Source organism: Aptenodytes patagonicus, chromosome 15 (assembly GCF_965638725.1).
Source record: "Aptenodytes patagonicus chromosome 15, bAptPat1.pri.cur, whole genome shotgun sequence".
Taxonomy (NCBI): domain Eukaryota; kingdom Metazoa; phylum Chordata; class Aves; order Sphenisciformes; family Spheniscidae; genus Aptenodytes; species Aptenodytes patagonicus.
In genome coordinates this window covers 7,910,712-7,926,081 of record NC_134963.1, presented here as the reverse complement: position 1 = coordinate 7,926,081, position 15,370 = coordinate 7,910,712, and the positions used below count along the sequence as shown (strand labels likewise).

Here is a 15,370-nt window from a genome sequence, read left to right as displayed (position 1 = left end):
GACAAGTGTTACAAAAGGCCTATTTTGGAAGCTGAAATAGCACCACAGTTGCCCTTAAAAACTTGCTGACTTTTCCTGTAAGAAGAGAATCTGGATAGCATTTTCTTGCATGTGCTTGATCAGTAATTCATATCATCTCTGCTACTTTCAGATGGTTATCAAACAGATTTATAAAGGGCTAAAAGCAATGCTATTATGAATCTACTTCTGCTTCCCCTTAACTTTTTCTGTCTCTCCGCAGAATCAGAATTCACCACCCTCCAACCTATAGTCTCCCCAAGTTGGGTAAAAGTATTTGAGAACCTCTTCACAGAAAACGGGAGGGGAAAAAAAAAAAGAGGGGAAAAAAGTGAACAACAGACTAAAAAGTGACCCATGTATTCTTTCATCTCTTACAAGCAGTTAATTTACAACTCTTTCTCCATAGAACAGCATCAAATGCAGACTCTTACCAATTTGGGGAAAAAGACAAAAAAACCATTTAAACTTACCTAACGGAGAGCGTAAAGTCTCCTGGGTTACTTTTGCTGGGCCGTGCCAAAAAACTGCCATCAACTCCTCTTGTTAACAGTAGGTTTTCTGCCTCCACCCCAGTAATATTTGGATGAAACCATCTATGAAAGGTTAAAAATAAAGAGTGTTAATAAATAAATAGATGGTCTTCTGGTTTTCAGAGTTAACTTACATGACAAGACTAAACAGAACAATCCAACAGCTTCAAAACCAGGAGGTACTGAATTTTGTTCCTAAATTAGTAAGAATATCTATCTTAGCAGAAAGTATAAATCGTTCATTTTATATTACATTGCAATTTTACATATTGGTAAGAGATGCTTTGTAAGTGAAAGGGATATATCTATACATATTCAGACTGCTTGGATTAAAATGATATTAAAGAAAGGTCTACAATATAAACAGAGACCACAAGTCATGCATTTTCCTTACTCCTGGAAGACAGGACATGCAAAGAAACGGAAATACAATCAGGAAAAATACTTAAAAATAAAACAAAACATCCAAAGTAACACTTGACAACACTTTAAAGGTTAAAAATTTAACAAAACCTCATGCTTTAGGGCACAGGCTGACCACCAGCTGATAGGGGTCAGGAAGGAACTTCACTTGCGGACAACCTATTCAGTTGCCCAGTCTTCTTCCACCTTCCTCAAGAGAACGTGGTGCTGACCGCTGCCAGACACAAGAGCACCGCTCTGTCTTCTAACTACCATGGCAGTTTCTCTGGCCCGAATATATCCCGCTTAAATACAAACACCGAGGAATCTCATATTGATATTCACCACCCACAAACAGCCTTCTGAATGACTAATATAGTGCCCTGCCAAAGGAGAGCTGTATATGGTCTATATCTAAGAAGCTCAGTGTCCCCACCTATGGCATTAACTTTTGAGAGACTTATTCTTAGCCATTCAGTTAACACATCTGCATTTTCTCTTATCTGTAATTGAGGATATTTATTGCACTCTTGCAGTACTAAACTACATCTGCGTGTTCTGGATGAAAGGAGTTTTTAATGAGGCACGGTTTTAGAAGACAAACTTAAAAAAACCCAAACCGCCACACAGCCCAGGGACAGAGATGTGAACACAGCAACTAAGAACTGTTTTAGTGGCTTTGTCAGACTTGTATTTGGCAATTAAAAGATCGCCTTTATTTTTCAGAGTTGCCATAAATCAGACACTACGCAGGGCATAAGTGAAAATGCACATCCATATCTGCAGAAAGAACACAGGCTACTCCTCTTTATACACAAGGTTCTTAGTTTCTCCAAAGTAAAGCAAAACGTTAAGGCAAAAGACTCTGCAACCAATCTCATTACAGATGTAAGAGTGCTATATCTAAAAAAAATTGCATAGCATTTCTGACCGTTCCTCATACAGTCAGCATTTCATGCTACATTGCTAAAACAGCAAAATATGTGAGTGCATGTCTAAATTTAGGGTTACTACTTCAATTGTTTCAGCAATTCCTTCTGTACTGAAACACTGACAATACTCCTACCAAGGCCTTATCCAGCCTATTCTCTTCAGGCACGGATTCTCATGGAAACATTCTGGAGAGTTTTAGAGGTTCTAGAATATCCAAACCTCTAGCAAGTCATTCAAATGGAAATTAGGATTACTTATGTACCAACTCCATTTCAGAAGTAAATTATTCTTCTTGTTAATCTTGGTTTTTTCCTAGTTAAGGATATCCTGCTTGCACCAAGAAAATCTAGTGAATAGCACCGTATCTTTAACTGAAGAACAAAAACAAAACAAAAAAAATCAAATCTATGCAGCATGGGTCATGAAAAAAATATATTAAAAAATACTTCCAAGTTATTACAGCAAACAGGAATGAATTAATAAATAATGCTACATTTATCTAATGAGTGACTACTCAAAGGTCAAGAAAAGTTCTGGTTTGATGCTGTCTCACAAAAGAAACTGCACAAGCATTGGCACCTGGGATGAACTGAACATTAAATGATTTCAGAATATGGCATGTTGGTCTGCTGAAGCTGATAACATATTCGCCACACTTCCACCTCCAAAATTTTACTTCCATTAGGAGAAAACAAAAAACAAACAAACAAAAAAAAGTGCAGCAACATTTTGAGCAGTTTATAAGCTTTTTAAATATGCACTGGATTCAAGGACATCTTTGCAAGTTTTTGAGTTTATATCCAAAAACGTATAATCATACAAAGGAGAAATTGGAATCGGCCCTGCAGATTTATTATATGGTGACATTCCATAAACTTTAATTAATAGGGTAACTTCTGTATCTTACCCTAAACCCTAATGCATCTGGAAGTAACTGCACACGAGTTGTTAAAAAGATGCAGAATAACAGAAAAATAATAATTTAATTAACAGAAGGGACTACAAAACCTGTGCTTAGAAGAGAGGTTAAAAATATGATAGATTGTTTAAAAACAAAAATCTCACCCCCACATATACCTACACTCCTACGGAAGATGGCAAAAAGCAAGTAAGTGTAGCAAAAGAGAAACTGCATCTGGGAGACCGATGGAGTTTATTGCACTTTATGTAACTTCTGTTCTAACGGTAACTTGTACTCCTGCTCTCATCTTTGTATTTTTGGCTTTGAGTAGGAAGATGCATTTGTCAGCCACCCCAAATAGAAAAATGGGGGTGTTAGTGATCTCTGTTAAATGGTTCCGGACCGGTGATCAAGATCGCTTCATTTGAAGTATTGCCATCACATGTGTGCTTTTGAACCTTGGTGGCTACGTCCCTTCCAAAACTGGAGGAGAGAGCAAAGGGGACTGCAGACACAGATACCAGTAACATAAGCCCTATACAGGACCTTCTCTTACACTTCCTTTTATAGGGATGGAATGCATTTTAGACTTTTTTTCTACTTTCCTTCTTCAACCTCTATTATGAGCAGGTGCAGAGGCTATCCCCAAGCAAAGGACATCACAGCCAATAAATACAATCAAGAAAGTAACACATGCACACGTAAACCCACACTCTAATTAAACTAGCTGTCCTCACTATGCATGGAATACTCCTTACAGCAGTTCTGATTTGGGGCGTTCAGCAGCATACCATTCCGAGTCCCTTATTAGTTTACAGTAAGATGAAAATGTTGGCAGAAAAGTAACCAGTGAAATAGCGGGGGTCTCATTTACAAAACTAAGGGGATATCAGCTAAGCAAGAAACCTTTTGATGAAAATTAGTACATAGTAGGCAATACAGCCTTGCTACAATTCTCTTTTTTTTTTTTCTTAGCATAGTCCAGAAAAGATCAGCAGGATTTGTGTTTTATGTGATACATTGCCAGCATATTTCTCTCTTACCAAATTGAAGAGAAAAGAAAAAAACCAAAACATTTTTCCATGCTGTGATTGGGCTTTTCTAATTGTCTTTTCAAGAGCAGGAGAGATTAAATCGGTTCTGAGTCTCAGCTGTCACAACCGTAGCATTCAGGGAGGCGGTGACTGGTAGTTTAATTACTCCTATTTATAGGCTCATCAGTTTATATTTCTCATCTTCTTTCAGTCTCCCTCACAAGTTACAATTTAAACTTCTGAGCAGAATAAGAGGATTACTCCTGACAATGAGGAAGTTCACAAGTTTTTCTAAAAGGTAACTTGTATACCTGTTCTGATGTGCGAGTAGGGACATTCAGAAAACCCCGACACACACTAGAGACCCTCCACACACTTCAGAAGACCCCAAATCCAAACTCTAAATGGACACGGACTGAAAACTAACCCACCTAGTTTCAATCATCTTAAGCAGAACAATAAAGAGGACAACCCAATGTCGAAGAAGTTATACTTTAATAGATATTACTTAGAGATGTATCAAATTTCAGAATAGGTATGTTAGAGAAAAAGGAAAAAGACGCTTATACTCTTAAGACAGTAATTTCTCCTAAGTCTAACATTTACCTTAACCTCTCAGCCCAAAAAGGACTACTAAAGTAAGACAAACATCAAAATACGCTAAGGACAGTGAGAAGCTACAACAAAGAAAAGAGATTCAACTGTTTGTCATCCTGATTTTGCAACGCCACAAGGTTTTGAAATTAGACCGAACGCTGCTAATAAACTGAGAGCCCAGATCAGGTCAGCTTACGAACACTCATTTTAAAGTTGGCCCACGTTTTAGTTTCAGTAACGTCCCTGGTGCTGGAGTACTGATAGCAACACAGCCCTCCCTGGCCTCGCATTCTGGACCGAGAACTGAGTGGGCTGCCACAGGAACAAAATTCACCTCTCGGCTCCGGTTCAAACGCACGTGCGGGCGCGGGGAGACCCGCCTGAAACCCCCCACGAAGCCACTGGTACTGTGGCAGCTCTGGGCCCTGCACGGGGATCGGCGGAGCCCGGGGCCAGCCGGCCCCCTCGCCCCACCGGGCCCCCAGCCGCGCCGGGGAGGGCGTCCCCCCGCCGTGCCGCGCCGCCTAGGTGAGGGTCCGCTCGCCGGGGAAAGCGAGGCGAGGCGCGGGGAGCGGAGCGAGCCAGGCCCCGACTCGAGCCGAGGCGGCGGCCGCAGCCCCACGACGGCGGGAGCGGGGACATCCCGCCCCAGGAACGGGCGGGGAGAGGGGCTGGGACGCGGCTGCAGGCAGCGGGGTGGGGGCTGCCCCTGCGCCGCAGCTATGGGGCGCGGGAGGCCCTGCCCGGCCAGGCCGGCCGCCAGAAGGCGGCGCGGCCCGGCAGCCCCCCAAGAGCGGGCGCCGAGGAGCCCGGGCGCTGAGCAGCCCGGGCCCTGCGCGCCCCGGGGGCGGGCGGCCCCCTGCCCGCCCCCCCTCCCCCGCGGGGCTCGGCGCCGCTCGCTCCCGCCTCACCTCCGCGATGTCATTTTCTCCCGTGGCACTGGCGGGTCGCGGTGCGCCCGGCCGCCCCCCTCGACGGCCGCCTCTCACATGGGCCCCCCCCCGGCGCGGGCCGCGGCCTACGGGCGCCCTGAGGGGAGCGTGAACAACGGCCGCCTCAGGCCCCGGAGGCGCACGGAGCGCGGCGCGGCCCGCCCTGCGTCACCCGCCCGCTGCGTCATCGGTCTGCGACGCCGCCCCGCCCCCGCCTCAAAAGGGAGGGCGCGGGCGGCCCGCGGGGGCGGCGGTCTGTCAGGGCGGGCGCGGCGGGAGCTGTAGGGTTCCCGGGGGTGGCGGGCTCGGTCCGCTCGGGCGGGCCCCGGTGGCACCTGCCGCGGGAGTAGCGGAGCCTCGTCCCGTGAAGCCGGGCGGGGCGGGGGTCGGCGCGGAGCCTTACCTCGGCCGTGTCCCGAGCTGGAGGGAGGGTCAGGCAGCGGCAGGACCGCGAGCCCCGCTACCGGAGCCGCTGGTCACCGCACCGCCCCCTCCGGGCCGGGATACGGGTGTCCGGCGTTCCCGCCCGCCGTCCCCCTCCCCCGCTGACCCGGTGCTGCCCCGAGCCGTGCCGGGCCCGACCGGACTACAAGTCCCAGCGTGCTCCGCGGCCGGCGCGGTGACGTCAGACGCCGCGCTCTCTTTAGGCCACTTGTACCCGGATGTAGGTCCCTTTCCCTCCCCGGAAGGTAAGAATGGCGGAGCGGCGGCGAGCAGGGCCGGGACCCGGCGGGCGTCATCCGCCGCCATCTGCCCTCGGGTGGCTGCGCTGGGCTCACGGGCCCGGCCCGGCGCCCTCGGGGAGACGGCGATGAGGCCCGGGGGCCCGTGTGGGGGCGGGAGCGGAGCGGAAGGTTAAGCCGTCTCTGGACAGGCCAGGCCGCGGCTGGCTGCGGAGGCCGGGCCGGGCCGTGACCGGCCGGGCCGGAGCCTCTCGGGGCGCGCCGGGGCCCAGCTGAGAAGCGGGAACCGGACCCGGCTGGGGCCGGAGCTGGAGGCCTCTGCAGGGCTGAGCGGTAGCCCGGGGAAGGCCGGCGTAGCCCCGCGGTGCGGCAGGGCCCGGCAGCTCCAGCGGGACCGGGGAGAGTCCCGAGCCCAGGGGGGCTGTGACCGCCCCCGGGGACAGCGGGGCGGCTGCGGCCTCGGCGTGTGTTTGCGTTTTCTTGGGCTTCCTGCCGAGGCGGGTTGGATGCATTCGGTGAACTTGTAGCTGTTCTAACCGGCGCGGTGGGGCGTTTTGTGTGGCGGGCGGGCGCGCAGCAGGCAGAACGGCTTTTGACTCTGCAGCATCTTGATTTGCCACGGCTGTAAGAGGTGGCTGACCACTGCTGGAATGGCGTGAAGGATCGAGTTCCGATGCTTTTATTTTTGTTTCTGCAGCTTAGACGTTCCTGTGCACGCCTTGTGATAAGGCATAATTTCTGTTTTATTTGGATCCACAGATGGCGGGCGAGAAGGCGGCCGGTGAGAAAAAGCCAGGCGAGAAGAAGCCGGCCAAGAAAAAGACGGATGAGAAGAAGCCAGCTGAGCAGAAGGCAAGCCAGAAGGAAGTAGGTGAGAAGAAGAAGAAGATTAAGAAGCATCATGCCAGCCGTAACCCTGTCCTGGCCCGGGGTATCGGGAGATACTCCCGGTCAGCCATGTATGCCAGAAAAGCACTGTACAAGCGCAAGTACACTGCTCCAGAAACAAAGGTAGGACAATAAACACTGTGTTTAAATAATGGTGGTTTTTTCATCGTGACTTTGGTTTGAAATTTCGTACTTTTTCCTTTGCCTACAGATAGAAAAGAAAAAGAAAGAAAAGCCACGTGCAACCATCACCAAGCCGGTTGGTGGAGATAAGAACGGGGGCAGCCGTGTGGTTAAAATCCGCAAAATGGTAAGAAAAAGAACTCGGGACGCTGGCCGTTCAAGGCTGTTACGTGTGACTTCTGACTAGATGATGCGCCTCTTGGCTGGGGCGACGTAGCAGCCTCAGCCCCTGCCCTGCTGCGCTGAACTGCTGGCAGTTACCTCCTTGAGATAGGGACCCGGTGACGGTCGTTCTCGGGGGAGATGCCGGTGATTTAGAGAATGGTTAGCAGGCAGGAGTGGGTTCTCCTCTGCCATTTGTATTGCTGGGCTGAACTGGAAGCGTGCTCGGAAATACAGAGCTGATCTCGACTTTCGCTGTTGCGTAATTGTACAGAAAATACTCAGTGTGTTCCTGAAGTGCCAGTTGCAGCAGGAAAAAAAAAAAATCTTTCGGGAAGGTCATCTTTCGGGAAATAGCATCTGTTACGAAAGGAGGAATCTAAGCTGTAGCGAAGGCTTTCTGTCTCATGGAGTACAGGGTGGTACAATGTTTTGCTCCTCTTTTTCTAGCCCAGATACTATCCCACTGAAGATGTTCCTCGCAAGCTTTTGAGTCACGGCAAAAAGCCCTTTTGCCAGCACAAGAGGAGGCTGCGGGCCTCTATTACTCCGGGAACCGTTCTGATCCTTCTGACCGGTCGTCACAGAGGCAAGGTAACGGGAACTTCTTCCTGTGCTCTTCCCCACGTGGACTCTCACGGTGGCTTTGCAGCATTTCTGTGCTGAAACCGTTCTGACCGAGCAGAGGTATCCTGAATTTACCGGCTGATGTCACGGGACGCTGCTCAGCCACAAGATGTGAATCCGCAGATCTGCTTTTTTGTGAATTCCGTCTGGATGCTTTCTCTCGTCCTGCCTTTAGGGGAAACAGTCTTTAAACTGATGTTCTTCTACAGAGAGCTGGAAGTAAAACACTCTAGTCCAGTTGCTTAGAGAAAATTAAGGGAGTCTTGCTGCGATGCAGAGGAGTGTGTAGGTTCGTGTCGTGCTAACTTTGCCCTGCAGAATGGCAGGCCCGATGCCTGGTTCAGGCATAGATAATACAACCTAATAGATTACAGTTGCAGTGAGGCCAAAACTTTGTCTTAGACTACCTATCGCAAAGGAAGAATTAAATTTTCATTGTTAATCTAATTATCAAGGTAACGCTTGATTGTTACATTAAGCTGTGTTCTTCGTCGTAATGATGTTTACTAACAGGTCTTAACTGACATCCTTTATTTTCTTGAATTCTTTGGCTTCGATGCCACATTACTTAAAAGAATGCTGTTCGGGGAAGGAAAACTTGACCAGAAAGAATAAAATGTAACTGGGGTCGGCTCTGACCATGTGATATGTTGTGGTACCCTTCTGGGTTTTATCTAGTTCTTGCCTTTAATTTGCATAAAGAATTTGGGCGACAGGACGCTGTCTCACCATCCTCTGGAATAGGCAAAGATTAAAAAATGTGCTAATTGGCTTTGTTCAGCCTCGAATGATGAAGCACGTGGGGAGTCGCGATCTGCCGTAGACGTGGCAACTCTGGCAGAGCTGTGCTGAGAAGCGCTGGTAGCTTGGCTCGTGTGGTGGCCGCTTCTCAAGGCGCACAGCGGCGCCCGTGCCTGGGTGCTGTGTCGATGGTTGTAGCCGTAACAGGCCGAGCGTGGGCATGGTCCCGGTTCGGTTGCAGTATTTCAGAGTGCCGGGACCTGGGGACTAATGTCACATCTCATCTCTTTTCAGCGCGTCATCTTCTTGAAGCAGCTTGCTACTGGCCTTTTGCTTGTTACAGGTAAAAAACTTTTACTTAAGTGTGATTGATTGTTGGGGGGGGGGGGGGTGGTGGTGGTGAGTTTTTTTGGGGTGTTTTGCTTTTTAAGTTCCAGTTTGTCTCTGGGGTCAGTAGTGTCACAGATCTGCATGCGGATGGTTTGGCGCATCATGTGTTCATGTAACTAAGTGGAATCATGTTTTGTGGCTTTCCGGGGAGGGGGAGGCGAAGTAATTAAGCTTCAATACCTGGAAGAGATCGGGAAGCATTTTTTGGCTTTTCTAGAGGCTGTGGGGAAGGGCTTTGTTGATTGTTCAGATTTTAGCTGTAGGCATCTCTGAAGAAACTAGTCGTCTCATACACTACAAAAATTCAACTTAAAAGCAGTGGTTGTTGCCAGGAAAGCTAACTTTGTTCTCTCTTGTGTCTTTCCCCTGCCTTTAGGACCCTTGGTTATCAATCGTGTCCCTCTGCGTAGGGCCCATCAGAAATTTGTTATTGCTACATCTACAAAGGTTGATATCACGGGAGTGAAAATTCCCAAGCATCTCACTGATGCATACTTTAAGAAGAAGAGGCTGCGTAAGCCCAAGCACCAGGAAGGCGAGATCTTTGACACTGAAAAAGAAGTAAGGAACATGATTGTTCATTCTTCATGAATGTCCTTGTTACTTAAAGCCAGGCTGGAAAGGGGGAAATACCACGAAACAAATGGACAATTGAATTTTAAGTGGTCCTCGGTAAAGTGCGGTAATGCCATTAAAATGAATTAATACAGCAACATTGAGATAAACCCCTTTTAAATTTGGGGATTCTTTCCTGCTTGTACCTTAGCAGAACTGCAGCAGTGATTATTCCAGTTATATGTCTTTTTTTGACCGAGAAGCACCTTTACTGTTTCGATACTGCCAACAGCATGCTGCTGGCTCTGGTATCGGCAACGTAAGCCAAACAAGTGGCTTCAGTTCTCTCTGCCACCTCCGGTCTCCTACCACCTTTCCCGTATTTAGAACAAACGGAGAAACGATTTCCTGAAAATGCCAGGACTCGGGGTTTGCCCTGAATTTTCTCATCTCCGTAGGATTGCACTCTGCAGGATTTTAACATTATTCTTTGTACTTTCTAGAAATACGAGATAACGGAGCAACGCAAATCAGACCAGAAGGCAGTGGATTCACAGATCCTTGCACGGATCAAGAAGGTGCCTCAGCTCCGTGGGTACCTGCGTTCTACATTCTGTCTCTCAAATGGAGTCTATCCTCACAAACTGGTGTTCTAACTGTTCTGAAAGCACCATATTAAATTTGAAGGGGAAAAAAGCAAGGATTTCTGGTGTCTTCATTGCAATCCGTAATAGAACGTGTTGCACAAACCTTGCAATGCATGTTATTTAGAGGACAGGGAAACTGGTTGTGGCACAAAATTCTGAGGGACTGTATGCAGACAACTAGAGTTTTGAGTGTATAAGGGTTTGGGTGTGGAAGTTTTGGTTGGTTGGGGTTAGGTGGGGGGGTTTGGGGTTTTGGGGGGGGAGGGCGGGGGGGGTCCTATTTGGTATAACCGGAAGGGAAATAGCACTTGAATTTCAGCTTTCTGAACTGTGAATGAGTTGGGGGGGGGACGGGACAGGACAAGATTTTCTTTTGGGAAAGAGGATATACATACTGGATTGACTACCCATCAGGACACATTCCAGAATAAACATCCAGCCCAATGTCTGTGCTGGCGTATTTCTCTGCACCCCTACTGCTGAAACCAATGCTTCAGGTATCTTTTGTGAAGAACCAGGCCTTGGCAACAAACCACTGCAAGGTAACTCATTAGCGTTTTAAAGCTTGTGTACAGCTTTGGTGAGGTGGTATTTCTGACGAACAGATTTGATCCATCAATCACCACATAAACCCTTCCCAAATCCCGTATTTTTTTTCCTGTTCTTTGTTTATCCATGTGGGATGTCATGCTTTTAGTCAGGAAGAATTCCTGCTTAGATCAAAAAGCAAAAGTATGATTGTTAATTCTGTAGGCTCAGAAATGAGTTAAAAAGCAGAAGCTGTTTCTGTGAAAGGCAAGTATTTTTCTATCCTGGGAGACTTCCAGAGTCTCAGCAATTTTTCCTACCTCAGAAACTGGCAGAAAGCGAGTTGAGAAAGTTAGTCCTGTCTGTTTTCTTTCTCTGTTGAGGTCAGTTACCAGATATCTGGATGAGGATGCTTGCGTAGTAATAGCTCTGCTCTTAGAATAAAACGAGGATGTACATATTAACAAATCTGGCACGCTCGAGCTCTCTCTTAGCCAGACTTAGGTAGGAAACAAGGCTTATATAACTGCACCATCTGTCTTCCTATTAATTCTTAACTGAACGTAGCCAGTGGGGTCAAACTTGACTGGGAGTAGAGATTTCATCAAATTCATACAAGCTTCATGAAAAGGGGATAGAAAAGGGAGTAATACAACCCGCACTGAGGTGCAAGCCTACGTGTCACATACTAGCCACGTTCACTGGGAAGGAGGAATCGGGCTTCAAGTGCTCCAGAACCAATGAAAAAACTCAAAACACCTGCAGAATACCTGGCTCAGTGGATTCTCGCACCAAGGGGCTACGGTCATCTTTATAGCTGATGCTGGCTGGTGTTACAGGGAATGGAAGTTCAGAGCACTGGCTACTCTTCCACCATCTTCCTCTTGGTAATTAACATATTAAATATTAGTGTGGTTCAGCAGAGGGAGCCAGTGAGCAAGCTTTGTCCAAACGCAGAACTCCTGGCCTGCTGGCTGGGTGCGGGTCTCGCGTTGTTCTTCGTTGTTCTGCCCTGTGGTGCACCGGGAAGATGTTCTTTATTTTTCCACGTCACCGGAGCTATGTCTGTGATGAATTACATCTTCTGTTGTACGTGGTTTGGTGGATAACGGGTATAGTCAGAGGCGTCTTCAGTTGATGTGAGATTTTACTGCAGTGGTGGGACTGGCCTGTTCACATAAATCAAATCTAAAAAGATACAGAAGTGTGGCACGCATCTCACTGCTAGTACTAAGATAAGTTTACTGATACTACCAAAGAAAGATCTTAACCCAATATGCTTAGAAAGCTCAGTTAAAGTAAAAATTGTATGTGGGAACACTTAAATGGGAAAAGTCCAAAAACAGCAAGTAGACCTCTTGATCAAAATAATTTGTAGCAGCCTGTGGTATCACAAAGTCTGCAAACAGATTTGGTCACGCAGTTGCAGGCTAAGAGAACGCTTAAGAGGTACTGGTGCTTCAGTCATTCCCTTCCCCTCTGGGAATGGGGAAGTTGTAGTAACAAAATAGAGCTAGTCCAAGAATAACTAGGCCTTTAGATACAATGGTATTTTCTATTATTATTATTATTGATTACTCTGACACATTCCTCATTTGTGTATCAGAAGACATGAAATGATACTTGGAACCATTAACCTTGTTTACTGAAAGGGGAGGCTTTGCCTTCCAGTGTGCTGTCAGGAAGTGATTTGGTAATACAGCTCAGGCGTCTTAATAGGTCCTGGTATGGAGAAATGGTCTCACGTGCTGCCATTGCCTCCCTCGCCCCAGTCCTGTCACTTGTCTGACAAGGTGGTGACCGATAACACAGCCCTGCAAGGTGGGGAGAGAGAGGGAGGAATGAGTATTTTCGTGCTGGTTTAGATCCCTGAACTGAGTCACTGTGGGACCAGATGAATGTCGGTGTTGGCACAAAGGGGCGTGGGAGCAGGCCTGCTTCTGGGGGCGCTAGCTGTTAAGTCAAATTTTAACACCAAATCATGCCTTCACAGTGCCAAGCAGCTCCTCGGGCTTTGCTGCAGAAAATGGAGACAGCAAAAGCCTCATCTTTCATAAGGAAAGGCAGCCGGTGGACAGCTGTGATTTGTCTCTCTCTTAACCTCTAAAATATTTTCCTTGGGTTCTGTGAAATCTTGCTTTTTTTCTGAAATGCTCTGGGGTGGGGGATGGAAAAGAGGAAAAACAAGGACTGTACAGATGACCAACACAGAAACAAAGTGAATATTCAGAAGGATTTTTCAATCTAGATAATACTGTCCACTACCTGAAAAATACTTCCACCACATAAAGAGCTTTTGTGTGTGTTCTCGCTGTCCCGCAGCTTTTCTCATTCTGAGCATGTAAACAGTTCTGCAGTCCTGGCTAGCTGAGTCATTGCTTTTCACTGAGCATCCCCCACAGAAGAAGCTAGAGACATCCAAAGCCTCAGTCACCCAATCAAAAGTGCTGGAGATGTGCAGGTCCAAAAATAGTGACAGACTCAACCACAGCAGCACTTCATTAGCATCAAATGTGCTCTTTGCTTCAGCTGCCTAATAAAGTGATATGTAATTATAATAAAGCATCCTTTTGAGAGGAAAGATAGAACAATGTTGGCTTTCTCAGGGAATTGGTAATAAGATGCAATGCCTTATTATCTATAGGCACCTATTTTTACCTATTAGCTGCCCCTGTGAAATGACCTGGTGGATTCAGTCCAGCCCAGAGAGGCTATGTCCCAGCTGCCGTGTTGGCCGGCAGTCTCAGGGAGGCAGACACTAGCTTTGCTTCTGGGACTAGGAGCCTTAGGAGAAACTGAGGCTTACTTGCAAGACAAAGTACTTTCCAGTGCCAGGTTTGTAGAGAACATTATCTTTGGCATTTCAGGCGCAACACGCTTGGTTTTAACTTTAATTAAGAGAAGACGCTATGGTCGGAGTGTGAAAGTGCTTTTACGGGACTACCACACATACCATTTTGGCCAGTTGTTGAGTAAAATATGCCAAATGTCCAGATGTCCAGCGATCAGCTGCTCTGTTCATCTATGCTATAGGATACCTATAGGATGTGCCTTGTCACGCAGAGGCAGCTGAACCTTTTTCCCTCAGCATACCTCCACCTGATCCCTGCCCTTCTTCTCCTCATAGTTCACAGAACTGTTGCCACTGGTATACCCAGCCCCACTTCTGCAAAAAGTCATTCTGGATCTCCCCACAAGCTCGATAAAGAACAAATAGAATTTGGGGACAGTTTCTTTGTCTTCACCACCTGGAAGAAGCTCTGCTTTAGCCTCATAGAAAATGTGGCAAGATCAGCTGAGGAACCATTCATAGAGAAGAGCTGGCCCAGGCAGCCTTCCTCTAGCAAATGCTAGATAACTCCCACTCTTCTCCAAATGCTGATTCCCACCTCACTTTAAATGATTTAAGCATTAGAAACCCCATCCAAATGGATTTGACTAACAGAATTTGTTCCAGATTCACTCTATATTCTTCTTTCAGTATATTTTGTTTCTTGTCTTTCAGTGAAGAGGGCTTCTTGGTCTCTCCTTATTAAAATCAACTGGTTTTTACAGTTTTCTAACCAGCACTTAAAACTCCAGGCGAGCAATTACCCTGCTCAGTTTAAAACTGGACAGCAGAGTTCTGCCCTGTCCCCGGCTCACTGTGAAGGCTTGTGTTACTGACGTCTCTTAAAGTTCCATTAGGTTAAGAGAACACACTGTTTTCCTGTGCTGTTTAGGGAATTAAGCAGCATACCAATCTACAAATACCAGTGGCTCCTAAGATTTTATCAGCTATTACTCTGTTACAAGACGGACACATGGACAGCTTAGACTAAAGAGACCTAGAACTACATCGGAGAGTCATGTAAGCTCCACTACACTTTCTTCCGTCATTACTGTCCTGGAGTAGCAGGTCACATAAATGACATAATCATATAGATACAGAATTAAGAGCTCCTGCTCCTAGTCTGGTTTGGAGACAGCATCTGAAGTTCCCAATGACTTGTGTGGGATGTGACAATGCAGGAGAAGGGGAACTATTTACCTGTTAATTTGATTTCTCCAGTTCTCCTGCATTACAGCCTGCACTAGGCACTTGACAACTCATTGTTTAAGCAACTAGAGCAATTAAATCTGTATTTTTATAAGGATCTTATTCATAATAGTTCTCGCTATTTTTTTTCCTCATTGTTCAGGAAGCCACTAATTGAACAAAGCGAGCCAGTCCCACTGGCTGTAGTCAACATTTGCACTGAGTCATGAAGAGGGTTGGTCTGTGATGGTTGTATGTGGAATTTAACATGCTTGCCAGTAAGCAACCATGAAATTTCTTGTTTAGTTGTTTTTTCATATTTTGTTTGCTTTTTTGGTTTTTTTTAGATCAGACCAGTTTTGACCCTCTTGCAGATGAAGAGTCAAAAAACGCTTTTGTCAGCTGACTGCCTTTTTTGGCTCATTTTATCCTGTTTTTTTCCCCATTATTTCAATGTTTATCTTTCTCAGTGGAAATGACTTTACATGATCGATTGTACACACGGCCAGCAACTTTGACCTAACCATGGTTCACACTATACCAGACATAAATACTTATTAGTAGTAATAATGATAAGGAGAGAGGAAGCATGGTAGTC

General features: G+C 46.7%; 2 protein-coding genes across 3 annotated transcripts in view; one reads left to right on the top strand and one right to left on the bottom strand.

Annotated features, from left to right (window-relative positions):
• PTPN11 (protein tyrosine phosphatase non-receptor type 11) overlaps window positions 1-5,477 on the bottom strand; it is a 30,432-nt gene extending 24,955 nt beyond the window's left edge. For both annotated transcript variants that reach the window (XM_076353145.1, XM_076353146.1), the window contains exons 1-2: window positions 5,330-5,477; window positions 492-614 (exon numbers count right to left, since the gene is read on the bottom strand). In XM_076353145.1, the coding sequence (XP_076209260.1) occupies window positions 492-614; window positions 5,330-5,343 (137 nt within the window). In that variant the 5' untranslated portion in view covers window positions 5,344-5,477. The remainder of the gene's footprint in view (window positions 1-491; window positions 615-5,329) is intronic.
• A 480-nt stretch (window positions 5,478-5,957) lies between these two features.
• Window positions 5,958-10,279, top strand: RPL6 (ribosomal protein L6). The gene is made up of 7 exons (XM_076352573.1): window positions 5,958-6,039; window positions 6,793-7,044; window positions 7,133-7,231; window positions 7,717-7,860; window positions 8,929-8,977; window positions 9,401-9,585; window positions 10,083-10,279. The coding sequence occupies exons 2-7, from the start codon at window positions 6,793-6,795 to the stop codon at window positions 10,233-10,235; spliced, it is 882 nt and encodes a 293-aa protein (XP_076208688.1). The 5' UTR covers window positions 5,958-6,039; the 3' UTR covers window positions 10,236-10,279.
• Window positions 10,280-15,370: the final 5,091 nt, after the last annotated feature.

What these genes read in the sequence shown, in the direction of transcription:
- RPL6 (XM_076352573.1), top strand. Translation starts at nt 6,793, where the DNA reads ATGGCGGGCGAGAAGGCGGCCGGTGAGAAAAAGCCAGGCGAGAAGAAG. An exon ending in TGGTTAAAATCCGCAAAATG is followed by an intron (nt 7,232 to 7,716) that starts GTAAGAAAAAGA and finishes CTCTTTTTCTAG; the next exon opens with CCCAGATACTATCCCACTGA. An exon ending in CCGGTCGTCACAGAGGCAAG is followed by an intron (nt 7,861 to 8,928) that starts GTAACGGGAACT and finishes ATCTCTTTTCAG; the next exon opens with CGCGTCATCTTCTTGAAGCA.